The sequence below is a fragment of the Theropithecus gelada genome, chromosome 15, assembly GCF_003255815.1.
Source record: "Theropithecus gelada isolate Dixy chromosome 15, Tgel_1.0, whole genome shotgun sequence".
In the NCBI taxonomy this organism is placed as follows: domain Eukaryota; kingdom Metazoa; phylum Chordata; class Mammalia; order Primates; family Cercopithecidae; genus Theropithecus; species Theropithecus gelada.
This window is the reverse complement of record NC_037683.1, coordinates 4,259,673-4,285,930: the sequence shown is the minus strand read 5'-3', so window position 1 is coordinate 4,285,930 and position 26,258 is coordinate 4,259,673. Positions and strand designations below refer to the sequence as shown.

At 46.1% G+C, this 26,258-nt stretch overlaps 1 protein-coding gene across 1 annotated transcript; it reads right to left on the bottom strand.

Annotated features, from left to right (window-relative positions):
• Window positions 1-26,258, bottom strand: LOC112608606 (nucleoporin GLE1). The gene is made up of 13 exons (XM_025360586.1): window positions 26,148-26,258; window positions 18,346-18,406; window positions 17,841-18,095; window positions 15,664-15,895; window positions 13,817-13,929; window positions 13,579-13,648; window positions 8,388-8,530; window positions 8,097-8,287; window positions 5,557-5,686; window positions 3,958-4,062; window positions 2,343-2,425; window positions 1,709-1,772; window positions 1-951 (listed from the first exon to the last, which is right to left on the bottom strand). The coding sequence occupies exons 3-13, from the start codon at window positions 17,973-17,975 to the stop codon at window positions 883-885; spliced, it is 1,335 nt and encodes a 444-aa protein (XP_025216371.1). The 5' UTR covers window positions 17,976-18,095; window positions 18,346-18,406; window positions 26,148-26,258; the 3' UTR covers window positions 1-882.

Sequence of the window (26,258 nt, the reverse complement as noted above, 5' to 3'; positions counted from 1 at the left end):
TTTTTGTAGTGGCTTTAGTCAGGCATATTTATCATCATATTAGCGGTGTTCAATTCCTGCCCAACATGTTTGTTTAATCCCAATTCAATGCTTATGGATGCTCAGCTCATGTTTAATGTTGCAAGCCCCATCTTAATTCAAACTGAAAAGAAACAAAAACAAAAACAAAAAAGGTACCTGCCTGGTTCATGCATCCCTAACCATCCAGGGACCAACTTCCAAATTAGGACAACAAAGAGTTCCCCTTAGTTCCATATGACGTGTTTCCAGTCCTAATCCCAGATGCTAATCTAGCCAGAGTGTCATCTGGGCCTTAGTCCATGTGTATATCACATACTTCCTCTGGCTTTAGAATGACTTCACCAGCTGAGAAAGGCAAAACAACCATAACCCAGACTTGCATGTAAGTATCTGGCCTCAACTATTAAATAATACTTAAAAGGGAACCTTATGAGCCTTAGCTCTTTCTGGAAATGCATCTGAACAGGGGTGAGGGTGGGTAGGTGGGTGCAAATGGTGGGCTCCCTCCAGCTCAGAGTGCATTTGTTAAGGTATTGCCAACTTTCTGAAAGACACTAGAGACAAAGAAGGGAGGAGACCAAGTGCTAAACACCTTTTATCACTTTTGCAAAAAACAAGAAAGGCCAATTCCATTTATTTTATCATGTGGATCTCTTAAGGAACTACCAAATCTACTAAGGGACCTCCAAGAATTTTGTGACGCATGAAAATCTCCTCTCCTAGTCACAAGGTATAAATACATAAAAATACATGTTGGCAAATTTCTGAATCTGACATGACTTCTCCCAAATACAGGTGTCTTCAGTTCCTTTATTATTGCCTCTTTGCAGCATAATGGTGATGGTAGGTGATGGAGTGACATCAGGAGCGCCAGAAGGAGGAAGTCAGAAAGCCCTTGGGGACAGGAATGTCCTTGTGTTGCAAACATTTCTGGTCAGGGAAAGATGAAGAAAACAGAATGAGTTTCTGATAACAGTGTTCCCAATACTTAATGGTTACAAGAAGCTTTGAGGGACACCGTATTTCAGCCCTATGGAACAGTGAACAAAAAGGAAAAAGCCAGTAAGACCGATGGTTCTGTATAAGATGTCCACTTCTGCATGAACTGCCACAGACAACAAATGAAATGCTCTTATTATTCCTGTCCCACTCTTGTCTCCCTACAGCCTAAGCTCATCTTTCACAATCACTGTTTTCACAATCGAGCTTTGAGAAGCTGAAAAGTCAGCAGGCTATCTTTGCAAACCCACGATGGCGTTCTAAATTCTTTGTCAAAATTAACCTTTTACAATTTCTTGGCACTTGGAAGTAGGGGAAGAGTCCAACTGAAAGTGCAGTTTGTTCTCATGGAGAAAAGTGACGACACTTACCAATTCCCCAGACCTGAGACTAAGACAGGAACTTTGGCCAACATGCAAAAAAACATATTCATGAGAGAAGATACACTCAATATATTTTATTCATCTCAGCAGAGCTTTCTCACAGGCAGTATGGAGAATGATACATATAAAGAGGAAATGGCAGCCCTTACTCCAAAGGTTAAGAGGGAATTAGGTACAAAAAGAAGGGTTTGGAAGAACTAAGGAAGAGAGTGCAATCAGAGCATCTGAAGGTCCAAGACTTGTTAGACACAGGTGCATTCCAGCCCAACAACAGTGTGGGACATGTTGGTCTAAGGGCATCTTACCTCCAAGAACTGCTTGAGGCGTATGAAGGAACCCATCTGTCCTGAGCTTGTGATAGCTTCAATTCTACAGGGAGAGAAAGACACATGAATCACACCTATGATATACACCTATCTTTTGGAAGCGGTGTCTCACTCTGTCACCTAGGCTGGAGTGCAGTGCAGTGGTGCGATCATAGCTCACTGAGGCCTTGAACTCCTGGGCTCAAGCGATCCTCCTATCTCAGCTTCCCTAGTAGCTGGGACTATAGATGCATGCCATCATGCCTGGCTAATTTTTTATTTTGTGGAGATGGGGTCTTGCTATATTGCCCAGGCTGGTTTTGAACACCTGGGCTCAAGTGATCCTCCTGCTGTGGCCTCCCAAAGAGCTGCAATTATAGGCATAAGCCACTGTGACCAGTCCCTAATTTGTGTTTTTGTTTAGGCAATGATATTTAAGACAGACTCTCATTAAGTTTCAAAAGCATTTATTCAAATATCAATGAGAGGGACTGGAGTAGGAAGATGTCATACTTAGTACAGGTGTTTTTAACTTGAATCAAAACCAGCAGGTAATAGCACCCTTGGATATCTGAGGCCTGGTTATGAGTTTTACTTACTTAATCCCCTGTTGTCTGCTCAACAAGCCTGATACCTGGGAAAGTAGTCCTCTTTGATAAGAATTAGCATCTTCCAGAACTGAACCTGGTATTGCTTCATGAGGGCATTCCCACACACCTAGAGGGAAAGACAGGCACTGTCAGAGCAGAGAATGAAAATTCACACTCACAGGACAGATTCATAAAGCACAATCAGCCCTTCATCTTTCACACCTATCAAAAATTTCAGCCACAATGCCACTGAACTTGCTAAAAGGGAATAAATGGAAACACCCAACTTTCTTCTAAAGCATTTCTCTTTATATGGCAATACCTCCATTTAACCAATCAGGTCTTAACGAACTACTCTTCTTTTCCTCTAATGAATGGAAGCCTTCCTAAAGGTATGGTATACCTCCCAAACTTAGTATGGAGAGTATACAGAATACCACTTGTGTTCTCAAATGATACAGGATCATTGTTCATGTATGGTGACTTCAGGAGCTTTTTATTATTATTATTTTTTAATAGGGTCTCACTGTGTCACCCAGGCTAGAGGACACTGGCATGATCACAGCTCACTGTAGCCTCAACCTCCCTGGGCTCAGGTGATCCTCCAACCTCAGCCTCCCCAGTAGCTGGGAGCACAGGCACACGCCACCATACCCAGCTAATTTTTGTACTTTTTTTGTAGACATAGAGTTTCACCATGTTGCCCTGGCTGGTCTTGAACTCCACAGCTCAAGTGATCCGCCTGCCTTGGCCTCCCAAAGGCTGTCAGCCACTGCACCTGGCTGACTTCGGGAGCTACTAAGGTAACTAGGAACTATTGGCACTATAGGTCAAATGGTTCCACATTTGTTATGGCATTCTTTCTTCTATAAGAAGTATCTTCTTGGCTGAGTGCAATGGCTCGCTTCTGTAATCTCAACACTTTGGCAGGGTAAGATGGGAGGATCACTTGAGGCCAAGAGTTTGAGGCTACAGTGAGGTATGATCGCACTACTGCACTCCAGCCTGGGTGATAGAGTAAGATCCTGTTCAACCGATTCTGCTGCCTCAGCCCCTCTAGTAGCTGGGATTACAGGCATGTGCTACCACGCCCAACTGATTTTTGTATTTTTATTAAGAGACGGGGTTTCACCATGTTGGACATGCTGGTCTCGAACTCGTGAGTTCAGGTAATCCACCTGCCTCAGCCTCCCAAAGTGCTGGGATTACAGGTGTGAGCCACTGTGCCCAGCATTTTTTTGGTACTTTTAGTACAGACAGGGTTTCAATATGCTGACCAGGCTGGGCTCGAACTCCTAATCCCATGTGATCCGCCCACCTTGGTCTCCCAAAGTGCTGGGATTACAGGTGTGATCCACTGCACCTGGTCTGGGAGTCACTTCTATATCCCTAAAACAAATTCCTCTTTTCACTTTTGCTAGAATGTACAATTTTCTGTTCTTTAAAATGAAAAAAATCCAGAGAAGCCAAGTAAATATAGTATGGAGTAAAAGTGAAAGCAAGGTTTGTCTACAGCTTAGGAAAAATGTATGACACTGGAACCTCATGCTGTTTTACTATCAGGCCCAATTGCTATGCTGTTTCCCCATTCATGTCACCCAGTGGATCAAGGCTACCTCAACCACTGGCCTTCTCTTGTGTGATAACTGAGTTACGTACCTCCAGGAAGTCAAAGAGGAGGGTGGCTGTCACATCTGACAAGGGCTCCATGTTTAAGATCTGTGCCAACCAGCGCCATCCATGATTTAAGCCATGAGGGTGAATCTGGGAGGAGAGAAGTTTGGTTATCATTGATCTCCTTTTGTTTACAAATCTAAACTCCCAATGTATCATCCAGCCATCACCAAGTGGAAATGAACCCCAGATCATCCAACCCTAGCACCTGCCACAGGGCAGAAATAACACAAACTAAACAAATTATGTTTTTCTTTTATATTTTTGAGACAGGGTCTCATTTTGTCGTCCAGGTTGGAGTGCTGTAATGCGATCATGGATCACTGCAGCCTTCACCTCTTGGGCTCAAGTGATTCTTCCACCTCAGTCTCCCAAGTAGCTGGGACTACAGGCATGCACATGCCACCATGCTCAGCTAATTTTTTTGTATTTTATTTAGAGACATGGTTTCCACCTTGTTGCCCATGCTGGTCTCAAACTCCTGGAGTCAAGTGATCCACCTGCCTTGGCTTCCCAAAGTGCTGGGATTATAGGCGTGAATCCACCTCGCCCGGCCTTCTATTTTTAAATGTTTCAGTACATTGGTTCCCACACATTCTTTTTTCTTTTTTGGTACAGAGTTTCGCTCTTGTTGCCCAGGCTGGAGTGCAATGGCACGATCTCAGCTCATTGCAACCTCTGTTTCCCGGGTTCAAGCGATTCTCGTGCCACAGCCTCCCAAGTAGCTGGAATTACAGGCACCCACCACCATGCCCAGCTAATTTTTGTATTTTTAGTAGAGATGGGGTTTCACCATGTTGGCCAGGCTGGTTTTGAACTCCTGACCTTAGGTGATCCACCCACCTCAGCCTCCCAAAGTGCGGCGATATCAGGCATGAAGCCACCTCGCCTTCTGTTTTTTAATGTTTCAATACATTGGTTCCCACACATTCTTTATAGGCTCCCTTCAATATGCATGCGTCAGCTTCAGTTTCAGGCATTCCATAGGCCAACAATTAGCCTTGTTGACATTTCATTTATTATTCTTGGTACCTTTAGCACAGAACCTGGGACCCAGCAGGCATACAATAAAAACTTGGATTTAATCAACTTCTATTTTTTCTCTTTAGGTCTCCATGACTATTACCTTCTCTGTCCCTCTAATCTGTATTCCCTGAGAAATTAACTGGGCTGGCAAGTCAAAGCCCTGAACCCCAGCTGCAGCTTTCTGAGCTTGATCTGTCTGTCCATCTGTGAAGTAAGGGATGTGATCTAGATGGCTTCTAAGGTCTCAACTAGTTCTAAGATGACAATTTCTTGCTCATTCCTCTTGTAAGAAAATCTTCTAACCTTAATGACTGATTTATAACAGACTCTCCTCTGGTAGACTCTGTTACAAAACCAGCTCTTTAAAGTACCAGGTGATCCAAGAAAGTTCCCTAATAATCAATATTCAGTCCTCTACAGAATACCCATCAAACTGCCATACAGTTTATCCTTTAACTAGAGTGGCTCTCTGAAAGAAGGCCAACATTTCCTGTGGAAGGAATACACATAGACTGTGGTCTAACCTCTCATTATTGACAGTAAGCCTCTTTTACTTACCTCCTGTCGGTTTCCATATGGCCACCGGAGCTGGATGATGGCAGCATAGAGACGGATCATCCCTGACATGCGTTTTAGAAAGTTGTCTTGCTGCTCCACTTTGGAATCCTTTACTTGGTAGCCAAGCATCCTATATGGGAAGAAAAAATTTGGCCGGGCATGGTGGCTCACACCTGTAATCCCAGCACTTTGGGAGGCCGAGGTGGGCAGATCACTTGAGGCTAGGAGTTCGAGACTAGCCTGGCCAACGTGGTGAAACCCCATCTCTACTAAAAATACAAAAATTAACTGGGTATAGTGGTGCACGCCTGTTGTCCCAGCTCATTGGGAGGCTGAGGTACGAGAATTGCTTGAACCTGGGAGGTGGAAGTGCAGTGAGTCGAGATTGCATCACTGCACTCCAGCCTGAGTAACAGTGAGACTGTGTCTCAAAAAAAAGAAAAAAGAAAAAATTCACTGGGACAAGGCCAAAATAAGGGTGACAAATTAGAGAGAAATTTTTTTTTTTTTTGAAACAGTGTCTCTGTCGCCCAGGCTGGAGTACAAGTGGTATGATCAAGGCTCACTGCAAACTTCACCTCCCAGGTTCAAGTGATCCTCCCACCTCAGCCTCCCAAGTAGCTAGGACCATAGGCACGTGCCACCACAGCCGGCTAATTTTTTTTTTTTTTTTTTTGAGATGGAATTTCGCTCTTGTCACCCAGGCTAGAGAACAATGGCATGATCTCCGCTCACCGCAACCTCCGCCTCCCGAGTTCAAGCGGGTTCTTCTGCCTCTGCCTCCTGAGTAGCTGGGATTAAGGCACTTGCCACCACACCTGGCTAATTTTTGTATTTTTAGTAGAGACAGGGTTTCACCATGTTGGCCAGGCTGGTCTTGAACTACTGACCTCAGGTGATCCGCCCACCTCGGCCTCCCAAAGTGCTGGGATTACAGGCATGAGCCACCACGCCTGGCCTTTTTTTTTTTTTTTTTGAGACAGTTTCACTCTTGTCGCCCAGGCTGGAGTGCAATGGCATGATCTCGGCTCAGTGCAACCTCCGCCTCCCGGGTACAAGCGATTTTCCTGCCTCAGCCTCCTGAGTGGCTGGGATTATAGGCACCTGCCACCATGCCCAGAGAGTTTTTTGTATTTTTAGTAGAGACGAGGTTTCACCATGTTGGCCAGGCTGGTCTCAAACTCTTGGCCTCAGGTGATCTGCCCGCTTTGGCGGCCTTGGCTTCCCAAAGTGCTGGGATTACAGGTGTGAGCCACTGCGCCCAGCCAACACCTGGCTAATTTTGTAGAGACAGGGTCTCACTATGTTACCCAGGCTGGTCTTGAAGTCCTGGGCTCAAGCGATCCTTCAGCTTCAGCCTCCCAAATTGTTAATTACAGGCATGAGGCACTGCACCTGGCCCAGAGATTACTTTTTATGGCTAAAAAGTAACAACATATTATTACACTCAGCATTACTATTAATATATTATTACATATTATTACATCTGTAGAATACTCTGTTTACCAAGCACTCACATCCATCATCAAATCTGGGCTTCATATAAGCCATGAGGTAAATTCACAGGAGGTAATAGATGTCATTACACTCATTTAAAAATCAGGAAAAGATGCTCAAAAAGACTAAATGATTTGTCTACTTTTGCAAAGCTATTAAATGACAAAGCAGGGATAAAATTCCAAGACCCCAGTATTCTTTCCACTAAACTACATTGATTATTGGCACGTAAGTTCACAAATGCCAAAGGCTTTCCAGTTTACATAAAAGACTATGTATATATATTTTTTCTTCCTTTTTTTTTTTTTTTTTTTGTTGTTGAGACGGAGTCTCGCTCTGTCGCCTAGGCTGGAGTGCAGTGGCCGGATCTCAGATCACTGCAAGCTCTGCCTCCCGGGTTTATGCCATTCTCCTGCCTCAGCCTCCCGAGTAGCTGGGACTACAGGCGCCCGCCACCTTGACCGGCTAGTTTTTTTTTGTATTTTTTTTAGTAGAGACAGGGTTTCACTGTGTTAACCAGGATGGTCTCAATCTCCTGACCTCGTGATCCGCCCGTCTCGGCCTCCCAAAGTGCTGGGATTACAGGCTTGAGCCACCACGCCCGGCCTTTTTCTTCCTTTTAAAGACACAGTCTTGCTGTGTCACCCAGGCTGCAGTGTACTGGTGCAATCTGGGCTCATTGCAACCTCTGCCTCCTGGGTTCAAGCAATTCTCATGCCTTAGCCTCCTGAGTAGCTGGGACTACAGGCGTACACCACCACACCTGGCTAATTTTTTTGTATTTTTAGTAGAGATGGCGTTTCTTCATGTTGCCCAGGCTGGTCTCAAACTCCTGAGCTCAGGCAATCCGCCCACCTTGGCCTCCCAAAGTGTTGGGATTACAGGCGTGAGCCACCGCATCTGGCCGAAAGACATTATATTTCTGATAGAACATTCAAGGTACGTAATAGGAGCTGTAAGAAGGAGGGAAAAACAAATTCCAATTCTATTTATATTTCATTAATCACTCTAGGGATAGTGAGTAGGGAGAAAAACAACTTTACCTCTGATAGTCTTCCAGAGCCATTCCCTCCTTGAAAGTGGGATAGAAAGGAACAGAGTAAGGACACTTCTTATGTAGATGAGCAAGAATGAGGTCCCCCACTCTGGGGTGGAGCTCCCAGATCCCAGATGCCACAACTGCGATGGGGAATGCTGCTTCATGGTGAGAGGCCACTTCCTCCTCGCCTTGTTTCTGAGAACATAGAGGTGGGTACAATTTTAATACCAGAGAAAGGCTGAAATCTGGTATACCAGCCTCTTCTTCCCATACCTCTAGCAACAAGGTTTCTCACCACAAATTTCTCTGCCAGTTTGTACTGAACAAAGTCCAGCCCCTGTGGGTTAAGTGTGACAGACACAGAGCGCCCACCAGATTGAACAGGTTTTCCAGAGAGCAGGCTGTGGATCTTGTCAAAGATCTCCTTCAGTTTTGAGCCTGAGCATGATAGAGAGAAATTAAAAGATACAACCACAGATCAATCTCTTTTTCTTTTTTTTTTTTTTGAGACAGTCTCGCTCTATCACCCAGGCTGGAGTGCAGTGGCACAATCTTGGCTCATTGCAAACTCCACCTCCCAAATTCAAGCAACTCTCATGCCTCAGCCTCCTGGGCTAATTTTTGTGTTTTTTTTTTTTTTTTTTTTTGTAGAGACGGATTTCACGATGTTGGCCAGGCTGGTCTCCAACTGCTAACCTCAAGTGATCCGCCTGCTTTGGCCTCCCAAAGTGCTGGGATTACAGGCGTGAGCCACCGTACCCAGCCTGTTTCATCACTATAATTACAAAGCATCTACAAAAACCCAGCTGTGCCTGCCCTACAGAAACAAAGGGATAAACAGTATCCCTTACGGTACACATAAAATGAAGGGATAAACAGTATAGAAAGAGGTGTTACATTTTGTTACAGACCCCATGGGCTGTGGTTGGTATCTCTAGAGGAGTTAGTCACATCTCTAGGAAAAACCTTCTAAAGGATCTGCCCAGCTCATGATGATATGCCCCCTTCTCTGGGACTTGCCTTCCTCTATCCTCAGAGACACAGAAGTGGATTCGTAACAGCTATATTTGTACCAAAGATTCTGTGTGCTCCACCCCCACACCAGCTAGTTAGATTAGAGGCAGTCAAGCTGAGCCAGTCAGTCAAGCAAGAGTCACTTCCTTGAGGTAGCTGGCCCTGTGTCACATACACTCACAGGCAGTGGGGCTGTGTACCTGCCATGAAGACCAAAGAACGGCAATGTAAAATAAGAATGGAGATGTAGAGAGGGCAGAGGAGATGAGAGATGAAAAAATAACTACAGTTTCTAGCTCCTGAGACCTCAGCTCATTCCTGCCATTGGGTTGTATAAAATATTTATCTTTCCAATAAATGCTTTTTTTTTTTTTTTTTTTTTTTTCTGCTTAAGCAGATCTGGGCCAGCACTTTGGGAGGCCGAGGCAGGCAGATCACTTGTGGTCAGGAGTTCGAGACCAGCCTGACCAACATGGTGATACCTCGTCTCTACTAAAAATACAAAAATTAGCCAAGTGTGGGGGCGGGCACCTGTAATCCCAGCTACTTGGGGAGGCTGAGGCAGGAGAATCGCTTGAACCCAGGAAGCGTAGGTTACAGTGAGCCAAGATTGTGCCATTGCACTCCAGCCTGCGTGACAGAGCGAGACTCCATCTAAAAAAAAAAAAAAAAAGCAGATCTGAATTACTTTACGTTACCTGAAGTCCTGAAGTCAATGTTTTAATTAATATAGCATCTCCAGTTGAGAAACACCCTGCCAAGTTCCTAATCACTTCAAGAAATGTCACAAAAGTTTCAGAAATCTCATTCAGTTCTCTTATTAAAAAAAAATTTTAAAAAGTCAACCATGTGGACCCCACTGGCTGAATGCCCCATCTCGCCCCTCTCCATACCTCTCTAGGTAGGAAGAAAGTTAGTTATCTTCCAACCCTAAACCGACATGGCCTCCCCATGCCACACCAACATCATGTCCTTATTCAAGATTTCTTCTAATTCTAACCACTCATGGACATCCACCATTTTTTTTTTTTTTTTTTTTAAGAGATGAAGTCTCACCCTGTCGCCCAGGCTGGAGTGCAGTGGTTCAATGTCACCTCACTGCAACCTCTACCTTCTGGGTTCAAGCGATTCTTCCACCTCAGCCTCCCAAGTAGCTGGGACTACAGGCGCATGCCACCACACCTGGCTAATTTTTGTATTTTTAGTAGATACAGGGTTTCAGCAAGTTGGCCAGCCTGATCTCAAACTTCTGACCTCAAGTGATCTGTCCGCCTCATCCTCCCAAAATGCTGGGATTACAGGCGTGAGCCACCACACCCGGCGACATCCACTTTTTTTTTTTTTTTTTGATGAAGTCTCACTGTCAACCAGGCTGGAGTGCAATGGCATGATCTTGGCTTACTGCAACCTCTGCCTCCCAGGTTCAAGTGATTTTCCTGCCTCAGCCTCCTGAGTAGCTGGGATTACAGGCGCCTGCCACCACATCTGGCTAATTTTTGTATTTTAGTAGAGACAGGATTTCAACACATTGGCCAGGCTGGTCTCGAACTCCTGACCTCCGATGATTCACCCACCTCAGCCACCCAAAGTGCTGGGACTACAAGTGTGAGCCACTGGGCCCAGCTGACATCCACCCTTTTTTTTTTTTTTTTTTGAGACAGAGTTTCGCTCTTTTTGCCCGGACTGAAGTGCAATGGCATGATCTCAGATCACCACAACCTCTGCCTCCTAGGTTCAAGAGATTCTCCTGCCTCAGCCTCCCAAGTAGCTGGGATTACAGGCATGTGCCACCATGCCCAGCTAATTTTGTATTTTTAGTAGAGACAGGGTTTCTCCATGTTGGTCAGGCTGATCTCGAACTCCTGACCTTGTGATCCACCCACCTCGGCCTCCCAAAGTGCTGGGATTACAGGCAGGAGCCACTGTGCCCAGCCCACCTTTTTAAAAAAGACAGCAATTAGGTGATCTTTCTCTCCTATTTATTAAACGTTTACTGAGCACTAACTCTAGAGCATGTTCTGTGTCTGGCTGGAACACAAGATCTTAAAGGGCTTACAGTCATGATGGAGACAAAGGGAGACTCAGGAAATGTGTAGAAAAATTAAAAAAGGCAAAGTTATAGACTAATTCGATGTGGTGAGTGAAAGAGAGGCAGCAGTCATAAAGATGACTCCCAGGTTTCCAGCTAAGATTACTGAGTAGATAATGGTGCTACTGATTACTCAGAGAAAACAGGAGTCAAAGAGGGCTAAGGAAGATGATGGGTATGAACACATTAAACTTGAGGCAGCTAAGAGACATATAGGCAGAGATGTCCCTCAGGTAGCTGAAGCTGGAGAATCTGAAGTTCAGAAGAAAGGAATAAACCAGAGGTAGGTTTGGGAGTCATCAGCATTCAGGTAATGTTTGAAGCCCTGTAAGTAGAGAGAATTAAAAGAACTGCAGGATAAGAGCAGATCCCTAGGAATCAACTACAATTAGAGTGGGGTAGAAGACTGAGAAACCCACAAAGGGAAGAGAGAGAGAGGAAGAGAGAGAGAGGAAAGTAATGGGGAGGGAGGGAGGCAGGAGAAGAACCTGGAAAGTAATGGCGCCATGGAGGTCAAAGGAGTAGAGTTGCACAGAGAAAGCAGCAACAGTGCCAAACGGAAACCTGAGGAAGATCAGCAAACACTTAGAAGACATAGGATCAAGGGAAACTCATGTTAGGATGTGAGGAGCTCACGCATATTTAAAGGCTGAGAGAGAGAAGCCTATAAAAAGGATGTAATCACAGAAAACAGGAAAGGTAATAAACAATGAGGCAAAGTCTGACAGGAGACAGGAAGGAAAGGGAACAAGGGCAGAGGTGGAAGGGTAAGCGCAGCAGCAAGGACACCTCATCTAGTGACACGGGAGACTAAGAGGTAAATGTCACTGTGCAGTGGTGGAAGGGGCTCTGAGGAGCTCACACTGGATGTCTCTATTTTCCTGATGAAGGAGGTACTGACCCTGTCTGCGGTCAACTGAGGGGAACTGGGAATGGCCGTTGAGGTATAGAGTGGCTGTCCAGTCAACCTCTCCTGCTTTGCTGTTGCTATCAAAGGACACAGCACTTTAAATTCCAAAAAGTGACACATTATTTATTTATATCTTGCCCTGTTCCAGAAAGAATTTCAGGTAGCAAAGTCATATGTAAGTTTTGTCAGACTGCCTATCAAGGGCAGGAACTGAAATTTTCCTATGCTTTACAGGCAATGAAAAGTGAAATCGGGGAACAGAACCCATGATGAGTCAGAGGAGTGTTCCAGTTGCACACACACTCCCCAGCCACCTGGCAGCTCAGTCTATAATCTGGAGGCTTCCACATCTACAGCTCCATACAAATGAACCTCTGGTTCTAAAAAAAGTTTTTTCCTTTTCTGGTTCTCACTTTCTAAACCTCAATCTCTGGAGAGAAAAAGAAGGAGTCCTTGAGGATGAACAAGGCGAGCTTGGAGTAATTTGGAAAAGCTAATGTTGTAGAACAGAAGCAAAGTCTGCAAGTCACAGCCTAGGTTCCCTTCCTTACTGATGTTTTCAGCAGTAACCTGCAACTTCAAAGCTAAGAGCCATCCTAATAATTTACCATAGAAGGTAGCTTATTAAAAATGAGTCAAAAAGGCCGGGAGCAGTGACTCACGCCTGTAATCCCAGCACTTTGGAAGGCCGAGGCGGGCAGATCACGAGGTCAGGAGATCGAGACCATCCTGGATAACATGGTGAAACCCCGTCTCTACTAAAAATACAAAAAATTAGCTGGGCGTAGTGGTGGCCACCTATAGTCCCAGTTACTTGGGAGGCTGAAGCAGGAGAATGGCATGAACCCGGAAGGCAGAGCTTGCAGTGAGCCGACATAGCGCCACTGCACTCCAGCCTGGGCAACAGAGTGAGACTCTGTCTCCAAAAAAAAAAAAAAAAAAAGAAAGAAAGAAAAGAAAAAAAGAGTCAACAAACACATCATGATTTTTTTTTTTTTTTTTTCCCTTTTGAGACAGAGTCTCTGTCACCCAGGCTGGAGCACAGTGGCATGATCTTGGCTCACTGCAACCTCTGCCTCCTGGGTTCAAGCGATTATCCTGCCTCAGCCTCCTGAGTAACTGGGATTATAGGTGAGAGCCACTATACCCAGCTAATATTTGTATTTTTAGTAGAGATGGGATTTCGCTATGTTGGTCAAGCTGGTCTCCAACTCCAGACCTCGTGATCCGCCTGCCCCAGCCTCCCAAACTCCTGGGATTACAGGCGTGAGCCACCGCACCCGGCCATGATTACCTTCTATGTGTTAAAGAGGAAACCAGAGAAACAAGATGTGTGTAACTTATATGTACCCAATCCAACTGTAAACATTTGTTTGAATATACTTTTATAGGAATCTTACAGATAAATAGATTTGGAGTCTGAAAAATAATACAATGAAGTGAAAGGTCATGTTCTTAACCCCTCTGACCAACCTGCAATGGTAGAGATTTGGCTCACTGGGATAGTAGCAGCCTTCTGGAGGTCCATCTTTATCTTTTTGGCCTGCCAGAAGAGAACAGTGAGAAGGCAGACAGTGTTCTGAAGAGCTGAGTAGATGTCACTTAGAATTAGGTAAAGTGATATGCCAGCTACATTCCTTTGGGACACGAAGTGCTCATTCTCTGAGAACCATCAAGCCCACAAAATTACTGCCATATACCTCTCCCCTACCTGACTGTCCTTGCTGTTGGTCAGGCCCTCAAAGGTCAACACACACTGCATGGAAGCATCCTGCAGCTGCTGGTACCACTGCATTGTAATGTCTTGTACCTTCACCTGGAGGTCTGAGAAATAAAAGAGAGGTTTTAGTAATAGCTAGTACTTACTGAACACGTAATATGAGGCAGGCACTGTTATAATCACTTTATGTATGCACTAACTGCTTTAACTGTCACAATAACTATGAAATAGATACTATTATTATCTCCAGTTTATAGAAAAAGAAACAGGCACAAAAAGTTAAGTGATTTGCCATGGTCGCATTACTACTAAGTAGAAAACTAAGGCTGGGCGTGGTGACCCACACCTGTAATTCCAGTACTCCAGGAGGCCAAGACAGGCCCAGGAGCTTGAGACCAGCTTGTGCAACATGGTGAAATCCCATCTCTACAAAAAATACACAAATTAGCCAGGCAGGATGGCACATGCCTGTAGTCCCAGCTACTTGGGAGGCTGAGTGGGGAGAATCACTTGAGCCTGGGAGGGTGAGGCTACAGTGAGCCGTAATCACACCACTGCACTCCTCTAGCCTGGGTGACAGAGTGAGACCCCTATCTCAAACAAACAAACCAACAAACAAAACGCCAGGCGCAGTGGCTCACGCCTATAATCCCAGCACTTTGGGAGGCCAATGCTGGCGGATCACCTGAGGTCTGGAGTTCAAGACCAGCCTGACCAACATGGAGAAACCCCGTCTCTACTAAAAATACAAAAAAATTAGCCGGGCGTGGTGGCACATGCCTGTAATCTCAGCTACTCGGGAGGCTGAGGCAGGAGAATTGCTTGAACCTGGGAGGTAGAGGTTGCAGTGAGCTGAGATCGTGCCATCGCACTCTAGCCTGGGCAACAAGAGCAAAACCCCATCTCAAAAAAAACAAAAACAAAAACACCAGAAAAGAAAAACTAGACTCCCAAGCCGGGTGCGGTGGCTCATGCCTGTAATCCTAGCACTTGAGGAGGCCAAGGCGGGTGGATCATGAGGTCAGGAGTTCGAGACCAGCCTGGCCAACATGGTGAAATCCCATCTTTACTAAAACTACAAAAATTAGCCGGGTACAGTGGCAGGCACCTGTAATACCAGCTACTTGGGAGGCTGAGGCAGGAGAATTGCTTGAATCCGGGAGGCGGAGGTTGCAGAGAGCCAAGATTACGCCACTACAATCCAGCCTGGGCAACAAGAGCGAATCTCCATCCCCACTGCAAAAGAAACAAAAAAACAAAAACTAGACTCCCACTGATCTGGCTCCAGAGTCAGCACTCTCAAACACTATGGTACACCGATTCTTTTTCTTTTTTTGAGACGGAGTCTCACTCTATCACCAGGTTGGAGTGCAGTGGCACGATCTCAGCTCGCCGCAACCTCCGTCTCCTGGGTCAAGCGATTCTCCTGCCTCAGTCTCCCGAGTAGCTGGGACTATAGGTGCGCGCCACCATGCCCAGCTAATTTTTGTATGTTTGGTAGAGATGGAGTTTCGTCATGTTGGCCAGGCTGGTCTCAAACTCCTGACCCCTTATACGTATTACACAAACACATATCTGTGAGCATTTATTTAAAATACTCAGCAGCAGCAATAATTGAAATAATGTTATCTACTAGAGTTATACAGAATTTCAAGTCCTAACGAAAGTGCTGGAATCTTAAATCAGACTCCAGATCAACCACAACTGAATGAAATACAGTATGTAAAATTCTGGTTAACTGTCCTACAGTTCAACACAACATTCAACACATGCTCTTGTTTCTCTTCAGATTTGAGACTTACAAAGAGTTAAAGGACCATATCCATACCAAAACCCACCTTCATTCTGTTTCCCTCCTGGGCCCTGGCTGGTAGCTGGGGGCTCTTTGTGGGCTTCTGGTCCCTGCTGCATCTGTGCCTCTTGCAGCTTTACCTGGGCCTCCTCTTCATCCTGCCTCCTCTTGTCTTCGCAGGCTCTGGTGATCTCCTGCCCCAAGTTCATAAGGAGGTCCCGCATTTCCTGCAGAGCTCGCTCAGCCTCAGCTTGGCTCTCTGCTGTAGGATAGCCACTCTGTCAGAGTGACGGAGATGGTGCTTAGTGGTCATTCCCTAGGTAAATCATATCTCACACAAGTCAATAAATTTCCTACAATTGAAATTGTTGCACCAACGGAGTATCCACATTCAACAAGTTGATACTGCTTTCCCTGTTCTCTTAAAGGTATTAATAATTCCAACTTACTACCATATCCACAGTTTCTAAGTATAATTTTTTCTGTATTCTCAGCAACAAGGGCCAGCATAATTTTTTTTTAAAGTTTGTGACAATATGTTAGACAAAAATAATATTGTTTTATTATAATTATTTTTTGAGACAATTTCTGTTGCCCAGGTTGGAGTGCAGTGGCAGGATCTCGGTCACTGCAACCTTTGCCTCCCAGGTTCAAGTGTTGCTCATGCCTCAGCTTCTCAAGTAGCTGGGATTACAGGTGTGCATCACCACACCCAGCTACTTTTTGTATTTTTAGTAGAGACGGAGTTTCACCATGTTGGCTGAAACCTACTGGTCTCGAACTCCTAGCCTCAAGTGATCTGAGAATCACTTGAACCTGGGAGGCAGAGGTTGAAGAGAGCCATGATCATACCACTGCACTCCAGCCTGGGCAAGAATGTGAGACCCTGTCTCAAAAAAAAAAAAAGCAAAGCAAAGAAACAGGGCAGGTATAGTGGCTCACACCTGTAATCCCAATATTTTGGGAGGCTAAGGTGGGAGGATCACTTGAGCCCAAGAGTTCAAGACCAGCCTGGGAAACATAGTGAGATCCCTGTTTCTAACTTAAAAACAAAACAAAACAAAAAAAGTTTGGCATGGTGGCTCACACCTGTAATCTCAGCAGTTTGGGAGGCCGAGGTAGGGGGATCACTTGAGCCCAGGAGTTCGAGACCAGCCTGGGCAACATGGCAAAACTCTGTCTCTACAAAAGAATACAAAAATTAGCAGGACATGGTGGTATGCGCCTGTAGTCCCAGCTACTCAGGAGGCTGAGGTGGAAGGATCACTTCAGCCCGGGAGGCAGAGGTTGCATGAGCTGAGACTGTGTCACTGCACTCCAGCCTGGGTGACAAAGGGGGACCCCGCTGCAAAAAAAAAAAAAAAAAAAAGAGAGATTCCAGAATAAGCAGGTATAAAAATAAAGAAATAAACAAAAAAAACAAAATAAAATGTTAACAGTGGTTACTTCTAGGTAAAGAGATATGGAGATGTTTGGTATTTCCCCCATTAAGTAATGTTTGGTATTTCCCCCATTAAGCAGATAGCAGATATTCCTTTTTTTTTTTTGAGACGGAGTCTCGCTCTATTGCTGGAGTGTAGTGGCACTATCTTGGCTCACTGCAAATTCCGCCTCCCGGGTTCACACCATTCTCCTGCCTCAGCCTCCCCAGTGGCTGGGATTACAGGCATCCGCCACCACGCCCAGCTAATTTTTTGTATTTTTTAGTAGAGACGGGGTTTCACACTGTGTTATCCAGGATAGTCTCGATCTCCTGACCTTGTGATCTGCCAGCCTCGGCCTCCCAAAGTGCTGGGATTACAGGTGTGAGCCACCACTCCCAGCTGCAGATATTACTTTTTTTTTTTTTTGAGACAGAGTCTTGTTTTGTCGCCCGGGCTGGAGTGCAGTGGCTGGATCTCAGCTCACTGCAAGCTCCGCCTCCCGGGTTTATGCCATTCTCCTGCCTCAGCCTCCCAAGTAGCTGGGACTACAGGCGCCCGCCACCTCGCCCGGCTAGTTTTTTGTATTTTTTAGTAGAGACGGGGTTTCACCATGTTAGCCAGGATGGTCTCGATCTCCTGACCTCGTGATCCGCCCGCCTCGGCCTCCCAAAGTGCTGGGATTACAGGCTTGAGCCACCGCGCCCGGCCCCAGATATTACTTTTTAAGTCAGAAAGTAATTTTGCTTTTAAAGTCTTCCATTTCAAAGACAGCAAAGAGTCACTCTGAAGCCACCCTCACCTCTGAAGAGGCCCGGATGATCCCTGAGATGAGGCTGCACAGCTGGTTGCCTCGGGTCTGGAAGGCAGCCAGGTCGACCTTAAGCAGGCCTTTGTGCTGCTCAGAAGCATCCAGCTGCTGGCTGAGCTGCAGCATCTCCTCCTGCAGAGCATAGAGGGCCCGCAGGCGGACCTGGCCTTCTTCCTTCCGAAGCCGCTCCAGTTCCGCTTGCTTCACGCGCTGCTGCTCCGCCTCCCGCAGCTTCAGGTTGAGAATCTGTAGAAAAGGGCTGCGTGACTTTTCTCTGAGGGGCTCCTGGGTTTCTTCTTTCCACAATCCTCAAATTCTATGTGGGCTACATATTTTCACAGATGGGCTCAGAGCAGGAAGAGGACATCCCAAGATTAGCCACACACAGGCATAATATGGCCAGATCCTCCACGGTTGCCATCTGCCAAAACCTGGCTCTCCAGGCAGGTTACAGACAGACACCAAAACACCCACACCAATTCTGCCAGGCTCTGACCTTTGCTCTGTGACGGTGCTCAGCTTTTAGCTTCTCTTGGTGTCCCAAGGCTTCTCTGGAGCTGCATGAAAAATGGCAGGGAGGAATAGTCAGGGATACTGCCTAAAATTGTTTTTCTTTCTTTTCTTTCTTTATTCTCTTTCTCTTTTCTCTCTCTCTTCCTTTTCTCTCCCTCTCCCTGCCCTCCCTTCCCTTTTTCTCAGAGATGTGGTCTTGTTATGTTGCCCAGGCTGGAGGGCATAGCTCACCACACTCCTGGACTCAAGCAATCCTCCTGCCTCAGCCTCCCTAGTAACTGAGACTACAGTTGTGTTCCACCATGCCTGTAAAATTGTTTTACCTCTCCTAAAAGCCTCCCTCTGTGTTACTTTGGTTGTCTTTCCAAGTTTGGTCTTCTTTCCAGGTTATAAACATCTCTGCCTATTTTACCTTGATATTTAAGGACTCAGAAGTTGTTCAATTCTTTCCCCTTGGAATTCCTCTTGGGAAAGAGTTCCAGTTGAACACATCAACATTCCCAGGCATAATTCAGGGAGACTCACCTCTTCTCCATTACTTCCCGCAAGTCCTGGTATTCCTTATGCTGCTTCAGTTCCTTCCATTCATCAAACCGCTTCAGTTGTTCAGATGCCATCTCCGAGAGGGCTCGCACTTTCCTCTCCTGCTCCTCCTGCCATTGCCTCAGGCCCTCCTGAAAAGGTTGCTTGTTTTTTTTTTTTTTTTTTTTTTAGATGGAGTCTCTCTCTATCACCAGGCTGGAGTACAGTGGCATGATCTCGGCTCACTGCAACCTCAGACTCACGGGTTCAAGCGATTCTCCTGTCTCAGCTCCCCAAGTAGCTGGGACTACAGATGCCTGCCACCACACCCAGCTAATTTTTGTATTTTTAGTAGAGACAGGGTTTCACCATGTTGGCCAGGATGGTCTCAATCTCCTGACCTTGTGATCCGCCTGCCTCGGCCTCCTAAGTGCTGGGATTACAGGCGTGAGACACCGCGCCTGGCCAAAAAGGTTTAACACCTGCTCTCTGGAGCTCCTTCAACTATCAAAATTTGAAGTGTCTATATCCTTTGACACTTGTTCCATTTCAGGAATTTATCCTGAGGAAATGCCTGTATGTGTGTGCAAAGATATATGTACAAGAATGCTCACTGGAACCCTGTTGATAACAGCAATAAATTTAAAACCACTTAACTGGGGAATGATGACACATATTATAGTACAGTCATACTGCAGAATACTACGCAGCCCTTAAAGATGACAAGATGCCAGCTGGCATGGAGATATGTCAAAATCTATTGTTAAGACATTATGTTATTTTATTTTAAAACATAATTATATTTTGTTTATTTTTGAGACAGGGTCTCACCCTGTCATGCAGGCTGGAGTGCAGTGGCACAATTATAGCTCACAGCAGCCTTAAACTCCTGAGCTCAAGGGATCATCCCAACTCAGCCACCTGAGTAGCTGGGACTAAAGGTGCCTACTACCACACAGGACTAATTTTAAATATTTTATAGAGTCAGGGTCTCACTATATTGCCCAGGATGGTCTAGAGCTCCCGACCTCAAGCTATCCTCCCATCTTGGCCTCCCAAACTGCTGGGATTATAGGCATGAGCCACTGTACCCAGTCTTAAAACTTATTTTAAAGCTTCCAGTGAAAGAAGGCAAATTGAAAACAAGCATATATATTCTCCCCTCTGGGACTCTGTTAAAGTGAGAATTGGAAAGAAAAAAAGACATAACACCACATAGAGCATGAGAGAGGTCACCAGTAGGGAAAAACGTTCTACATACTTCTGGAAAACAGCAGAGAAGCGGCCAGGTGCACTGGCTGAGATCTGTAATCCCAGCACTTGAAGAGGCCAAAGCGGGAGGATCACTTGAGCCCAGCAGTTTGAGACCAGCCTGGGCAACAGAGAGACCCCGTCTCTACTAAAAATTTTAAAATTATCTGGGTCTGGTGGTGCACACCTGCAGTCCCAGTTATTTAGAAAGTAGGGAGAGCTGAGGTGGGAGGAATGCCTGAGCCCAGGAAGTCAAGGCTGCAGGGAGCAGTGATTGCACCACTGTATTCCAGCCTGGGCAATGGAGCGAGATCCTGTCTTTAAAAAAAAAAAAAATAGTGGAAAAGCAATAAATGATAGAGCAGAGCTGAGAAAACCCAAGGCTGGACAGACAGACAGACACACACACACACACACACACACACACAGCCCAACAAGCACGTACGTACGTAAGCAGGCAATGCCTCACGGGAGCAGAAAGCCAATCTACCAGCCGAACTTCAGTGTCTCAAGACTGGGAAATGCCATGACTCATACAGGTGGGCCTCATGGGGCTGAAAACAGAGCTACTGGCTGAATGTTTGTAGACAAAACAGTCAACTCCTGCTCTCTTCCACTAGTCATTAGATCAAAACAGCCAAAAGCCAGGCATTTGTGCTATTACGATTTTATTTTATTTTTTATATATATATATATATAGCTTTGTTTGTTTTGTTTTGGAGACAGAGTCTCGCACTGTCGCCCAGGCTGGAGTGCACTGGCACGATCTCGGTTCACTGCAACCTCTGCCTCCCAGGTTCAAGCGATTCTCCTGCCTCAGCCTCCCAAGTAGCTGAGACTACACCCATGTGCCACCACGCCCAGCTAATTTTTGTATTTTTAGTAGAGACAGGGTTTCACAATGTTGGCCAGAATGGTCTCGATCTCTTGATCCTCCTGCCTCAGCCTCCCAAAGTGCTTGGATTACAGACGTGAGCCACAGGTGCCCAGCTTTTTTTCCTCTTTTTTTTTTTGGAGTCTCACTCTGTCGCCCAGGCTAGAGTGTAGTGGTGCAATCTCGGCTCACTACAACCTCCACCTCCTGGGTTCCACCAGTTCTCCTCCCTTAGCCTCCCGAGTAGCTGGGACTACAGGTGCCTGCCACCATGCCTGGCTAATTTTTGTATTTTTAGTAGAGACGGGGTTTCACTCTGTTGGCCAGGCTGGTCTCGAACTCCTGAACTCGTGATCTACCCACCTCGGCCTCACTAAGTGCTGGGATTACACGTGCAAGCCACCGTGCCCAGCTATTTTATTTTTATTTTTCATTTTTTGGAGACGGAGTCTCAACTGTGTCACCCAGGCTGGATGGAGTACAGTGGTACGATTTCGGCTCACTGCAATCTCCGCCTCCCAGGTTCAAGCAATTCTCCAGCCTCAGCCTCCTGAGTAGTTACAGGCATGCACCACTATGCCTGGCTAATTTTTGTATTTTTAGTACAGACAGGGTTTTACCATGTTGGCCAGGCTGGTCTCAAACTCCTGACCTCAAGTGATCTGCCTGCCTCGGCCTCCCAAAGTGCTGGGATTACAGGTGTGAGCCACCACGCCCAGCCTGTGCTATAATGATTTTAAAACAGATCTGCAAATTGTCTGACAATCCTCACATCCCCTCTACTTCAACCTGAGCAGGTTACCCTGACTAATAGAATGTGGAAAAAAAAAAATAGGCCAGGCACAGTGGCTCACACCTGTAATACCAGCACTTTGGGAGGCCAAGGCAGGAGGATCATGAGGTCAAGAGATCAAGATCATCCTGGCCAACACGGTGAAACCCTGTCTCTACTAAAAATACAAAAATTAGCTGGGCATGATGGCGCATGCCTGTAGTCCCAGCTACTCAGGAGGCTGAGGCAGGAGAATCACTTGAACCCAGGAGGCAGAGGTTGCAGTGAGCTGAGATTGTGCCACTGTGCTCCAGCCTGGTGACAGAGCGAGACACCATCTCAAAAAAAAAAAAAAATTAGGTTACATGACTTCTGAGACTCGCTTAAAAAGGCTTTGCAGCGGCCGGGCGCAATGGCTCAAGCCTGTAATCCCAGCACTTTGGGAGGCCGAGACAGGCGGATCACAAGGTCAGGAGATCGAGACCATCCTGGCTAACATGGTGAAACCCCGTCTCTACTAAAAAATACAAAAAACTAGCCGGGCGAGGTGGCGGGCGCCTGTAGTCCCAGCTACTCGGGAGGCTGAGGCAGGAGAATGGCGTAAACCCGGGAGGCGGAGCTTGCAGTGAGCTGAGATCGGGCCACTGCACTCCAGCCTGGGCGACAGAGCGAGACTCCGTCTCAAAAAAAAAAAGGCTTTGCAGCTTTGCCAGTATCTCTTAGGATGCTTGCTCTTGGAACCTAACCACCATGCTATGAGGGAGCCCAGGCCCGATGGAGAGGGTAGGAGTTCCAGCCAACAGCTAACCTCAACTACCAGACTGGTAAATGATGAAGTCTTTGAGATGACTCTAGCTTCAGCCATTGAAACCACAATAAATCCCAAATGAAAACGACCTGAGCCCAGATATCCCCCAGAAACACAAAAGACAGTAATGAATGCCAGTTATTGTTTTAAGCCACAAGGTAATGAATACTGCTAGCCAAAAAAAAAATGGAGCGTTCTTCAAAAGAAAATGAATAAACTGTCCAGAAATAGCTAATCTGTTAGTATGGCAGCTAGTAATCCAAAACAATATGCTGGCACTTAGGAAGTCCTAAAACTTAATAATCTTGTTTCTGATTATTCCCCCTTGAATCTCTGATCTGATTACTAGCAATAAGGATCTTTAGATAATTGAGGAATCTCTATATCCTAAAAGGGATCAAGATGAACAAATAAAAAACAATGAATCCAGAAGAACATGTATATCAAGGAACACAAGTGAATCTGAAAAAGAGCTCTCAGTATAAGAAATGAGAATAAGATGGCCGGGCGCGGTGGCTCAAGCCTGTAATCCCAGCACTTTGGGAGGCCGAGACGGGCGGATCACGAGTTCAGGAGATCGAGACCATCCTGGCTAACACGGTGAATCCCCGTCTCTACTAAAATACAAAAAAAATTAGCCAGGCGAGGTGGCGGGTGCCTGTAGTCCCAGCTACTCGGGAGGCTGAGGCAGGAGAATGGCGTGAACCCGGGAGGCGGAGCTTGCAGTGAACCGAGATCGCGCCACTGCACTCCAGCCTGGGCAACAGAGTGAGACGCTGTCTCAAAAACTGAAAGAAATCATTTCACAGGCCGGGCGCGGTGGCTCACGCCTGTAATCCCAGCACTTTGGGAGGCCGAGGCGGGCGGATCCCGAGGTCAGGAGATCGAGACCATCCTGGCTAACACGGTGAAACTCCGTCTCTACTAAAAATGCAAAAAATTAGCCGGGCGAGGCGGCGGGCGCCTGTAGTCCCAGCTACTCGGGAGGCTGAGGCAGGAGAATGGCGTGAACCCGGGAGGCGGAGCTTGCAGTGAGCCAAGATCGCGCCACTGCACTCCAGCCTGGGCGACTAAGCGAGACTCTGTCTCAAAAAAAAAAAAAGAAAATTAGACATCATAAATACATATGTATTTTTTCAATTAACAGGTGGAGGATAAAATACAGAAATCTTCTAGAAAACAAAACAAAAAGACAAAAGGAAAATGAAAGTAAGAATCACACATATAGAGGATTAATTTAGGCAATGGAGAGGTGAACTAATCAAGGGGAAAAATTTCCAAAAATGCAGGAAATAAATCTTTGATATCTGCATATCTCTGATATGCAGAATTAGTCATTTCTCACCATCTCCATTGCTACCACCCTACTCTAAGCAACCACCATCTTTCACCCAGATAACAACATTCCAAATTTTTTTTTTTTTGAGATGGAGTCTTGCTCTGTCACCCAGGTTGGAGTGCAGTGGCCTGATCTCGGCTCACTGCAAGCTCCACCTCCAGGGTTCACGCCATTCTCCTTCCTCAGCCTCCCGAGTAGCTGGGACTACGGGGGCCTGCCACCACGCCAGGCTACTGTTTTGTATTTTTAATAGAGATGGGGTTTCACCATGTTAGCCAGGATGGTCTCGATCTCCTGACCTCATGATCTGCCCTCCTCGGCCTCCCAAAGTGCTGGGATTACAGGCGTGAGCCACCACGCCCAGCCCCAAATATTTTACCTATTTCTCTGTTTACTTCTGTCTCTCTCCACCACAATATAAGCTCTATGTCTACAATGTTTACTGCTTTATCTAGACCTAGAACAGCATCTAGCACATAGGTGCTCAGCAAATATTTATTGACTCAATGACCAATGAGCAAGATGCTAGAAGACTTTCATTTTCTTTTTCTTTTTTTTTTTTTTGAGATAAACTATTGCTCTGTTGCCCAGGCTGGAGTGCAGTGGCACAATTTTGGCTCATTGCCACCTCTGCCTCTCAGGTTCAAGCAATTCTCCTGCCTCAGCCTCCCAAGTAGCTGGGATTATAGGCATGCACCACCGTGTCTGGCTAATTTTTGTATTTTCAGTAGAGATGGGGTTTCGCCATGTTGGCCAGGCCAGTCCCGAACTCCTGATCTCAGGTGATCCACCTGCCTCACCCTCCCAAAGTGCTGGGATTATGGGCATGAGCCACCGCGCCTGGCCAAGACTTTCATTTTCTAAATTCCTGTACTCTGAAACATTTTTACAAAATCATATATTGCTTTCCTAATTAAAAAAAATAATACAGGCTGGGCGCAGTGGCTTATGCCTGTAATCTCAACACTTTGGGAGGCCAAGGTGGGTGGATCACCTGAGGTCAAGCGTTCGAGATCATCCTGGCCAACATGGTGAAACCCCATCTCTACTAAAAAATACAAAAATTAGCCAGGCGTGGTGGTGGACGCCTATAATCTCAGCTACTTGGGAAGCTCAGGCAGAATTGCTGGAACCCAGGAGGTGGAGGTTGTAGTGAGTCGAGATCACACCACTGCACTCCAACCCGGGTCGACAAGAGCGAGACGCTGTCTCAAAAAAACAAAAACAAAAAACAGGCTGGGCATGGTGGCTCTCACCTGTAATACCAGCACTTTGGGAAACCAAGGCAGGTGGATCACAGAGGTCAGGAGATCGAGACCATCCTGGCTAACACGGTGAAACCCCGTCTCTACTAAAAATACAAAAAATTAGCTGGGCGTGGTAGTGGGAGCCTGTAGTCCCAGCTACTCAGGAGGCCAAGGCAGGAGAATGGCATGAACCTGGGAGGCGGAGCTTGTAGCGAGCTGAGATTGCGCTGCTGCACTCCAGCCTGAGCGACAGAGCAAGACTCCGTCTCAAAAAAAAAAAACAAAAACAGAAACAAAAACATAATCAAATAAATTAATTAAAATAGTGCTGCTATTTTTTCAAGAGGCTAAGGTCCTGACTGGGCACAGTGGCTCATGCCTGTAATCCCAGCACTTTGGGAGGCTGAGGCGGGTGGATCACCTGAGGTCAGAAGTTTGAGACCAGCCTGACCAACATAGTGAAACCCCGTCTCTAGTAAATACAAAATAAAGTGGTTGGGTGTGGTGGCGCAAGCCTGTAATCCTAGCTACTTGGGAGGCTGAGTCAGGAGAATAGCCTGAACCTAGGAGGCGGAGGTTGCAGTGAGCCAAGATGGTACCATTGGAGTCTAGCCTGGGCAACAAGAGCAAAAACTCCATGTCAAAAAAAAGAAAAAAAAAGCTAAAGTCCCATCTTCTCAGTATAAGCTTATCTAACAATCCCAGACCTTTTCCAAATTTTGGAGAAGTAAATGGAAGCCAGAAAAGGCTAAATAATTTTCCCAAAGTCACATATAAAATAAAACAACCAGGATCTGAAAGCAGACTTGACTTCAGAGCACTCACTCCTGACCTCTACATTACACTACCCCCCGAACTAAACAGTAGGTGGGAAGGGTGAGTAGCATACAGTGCCCATTCCTATGCCCTGAGGAACTGCAGCTAAATGTGGCTCGCAGGATCAAGCCTGCCTTCCTTCACGGGTTCACTTACTGCTCCTTTCATTCTGTGTGCCAGTTCGTACATTCGGATGCAGCCTTCCACTTTGATCCCCCGTGAGGATTGAAGTACCATAGATTCTGTGTGCTGGGACTCATCTTTGCC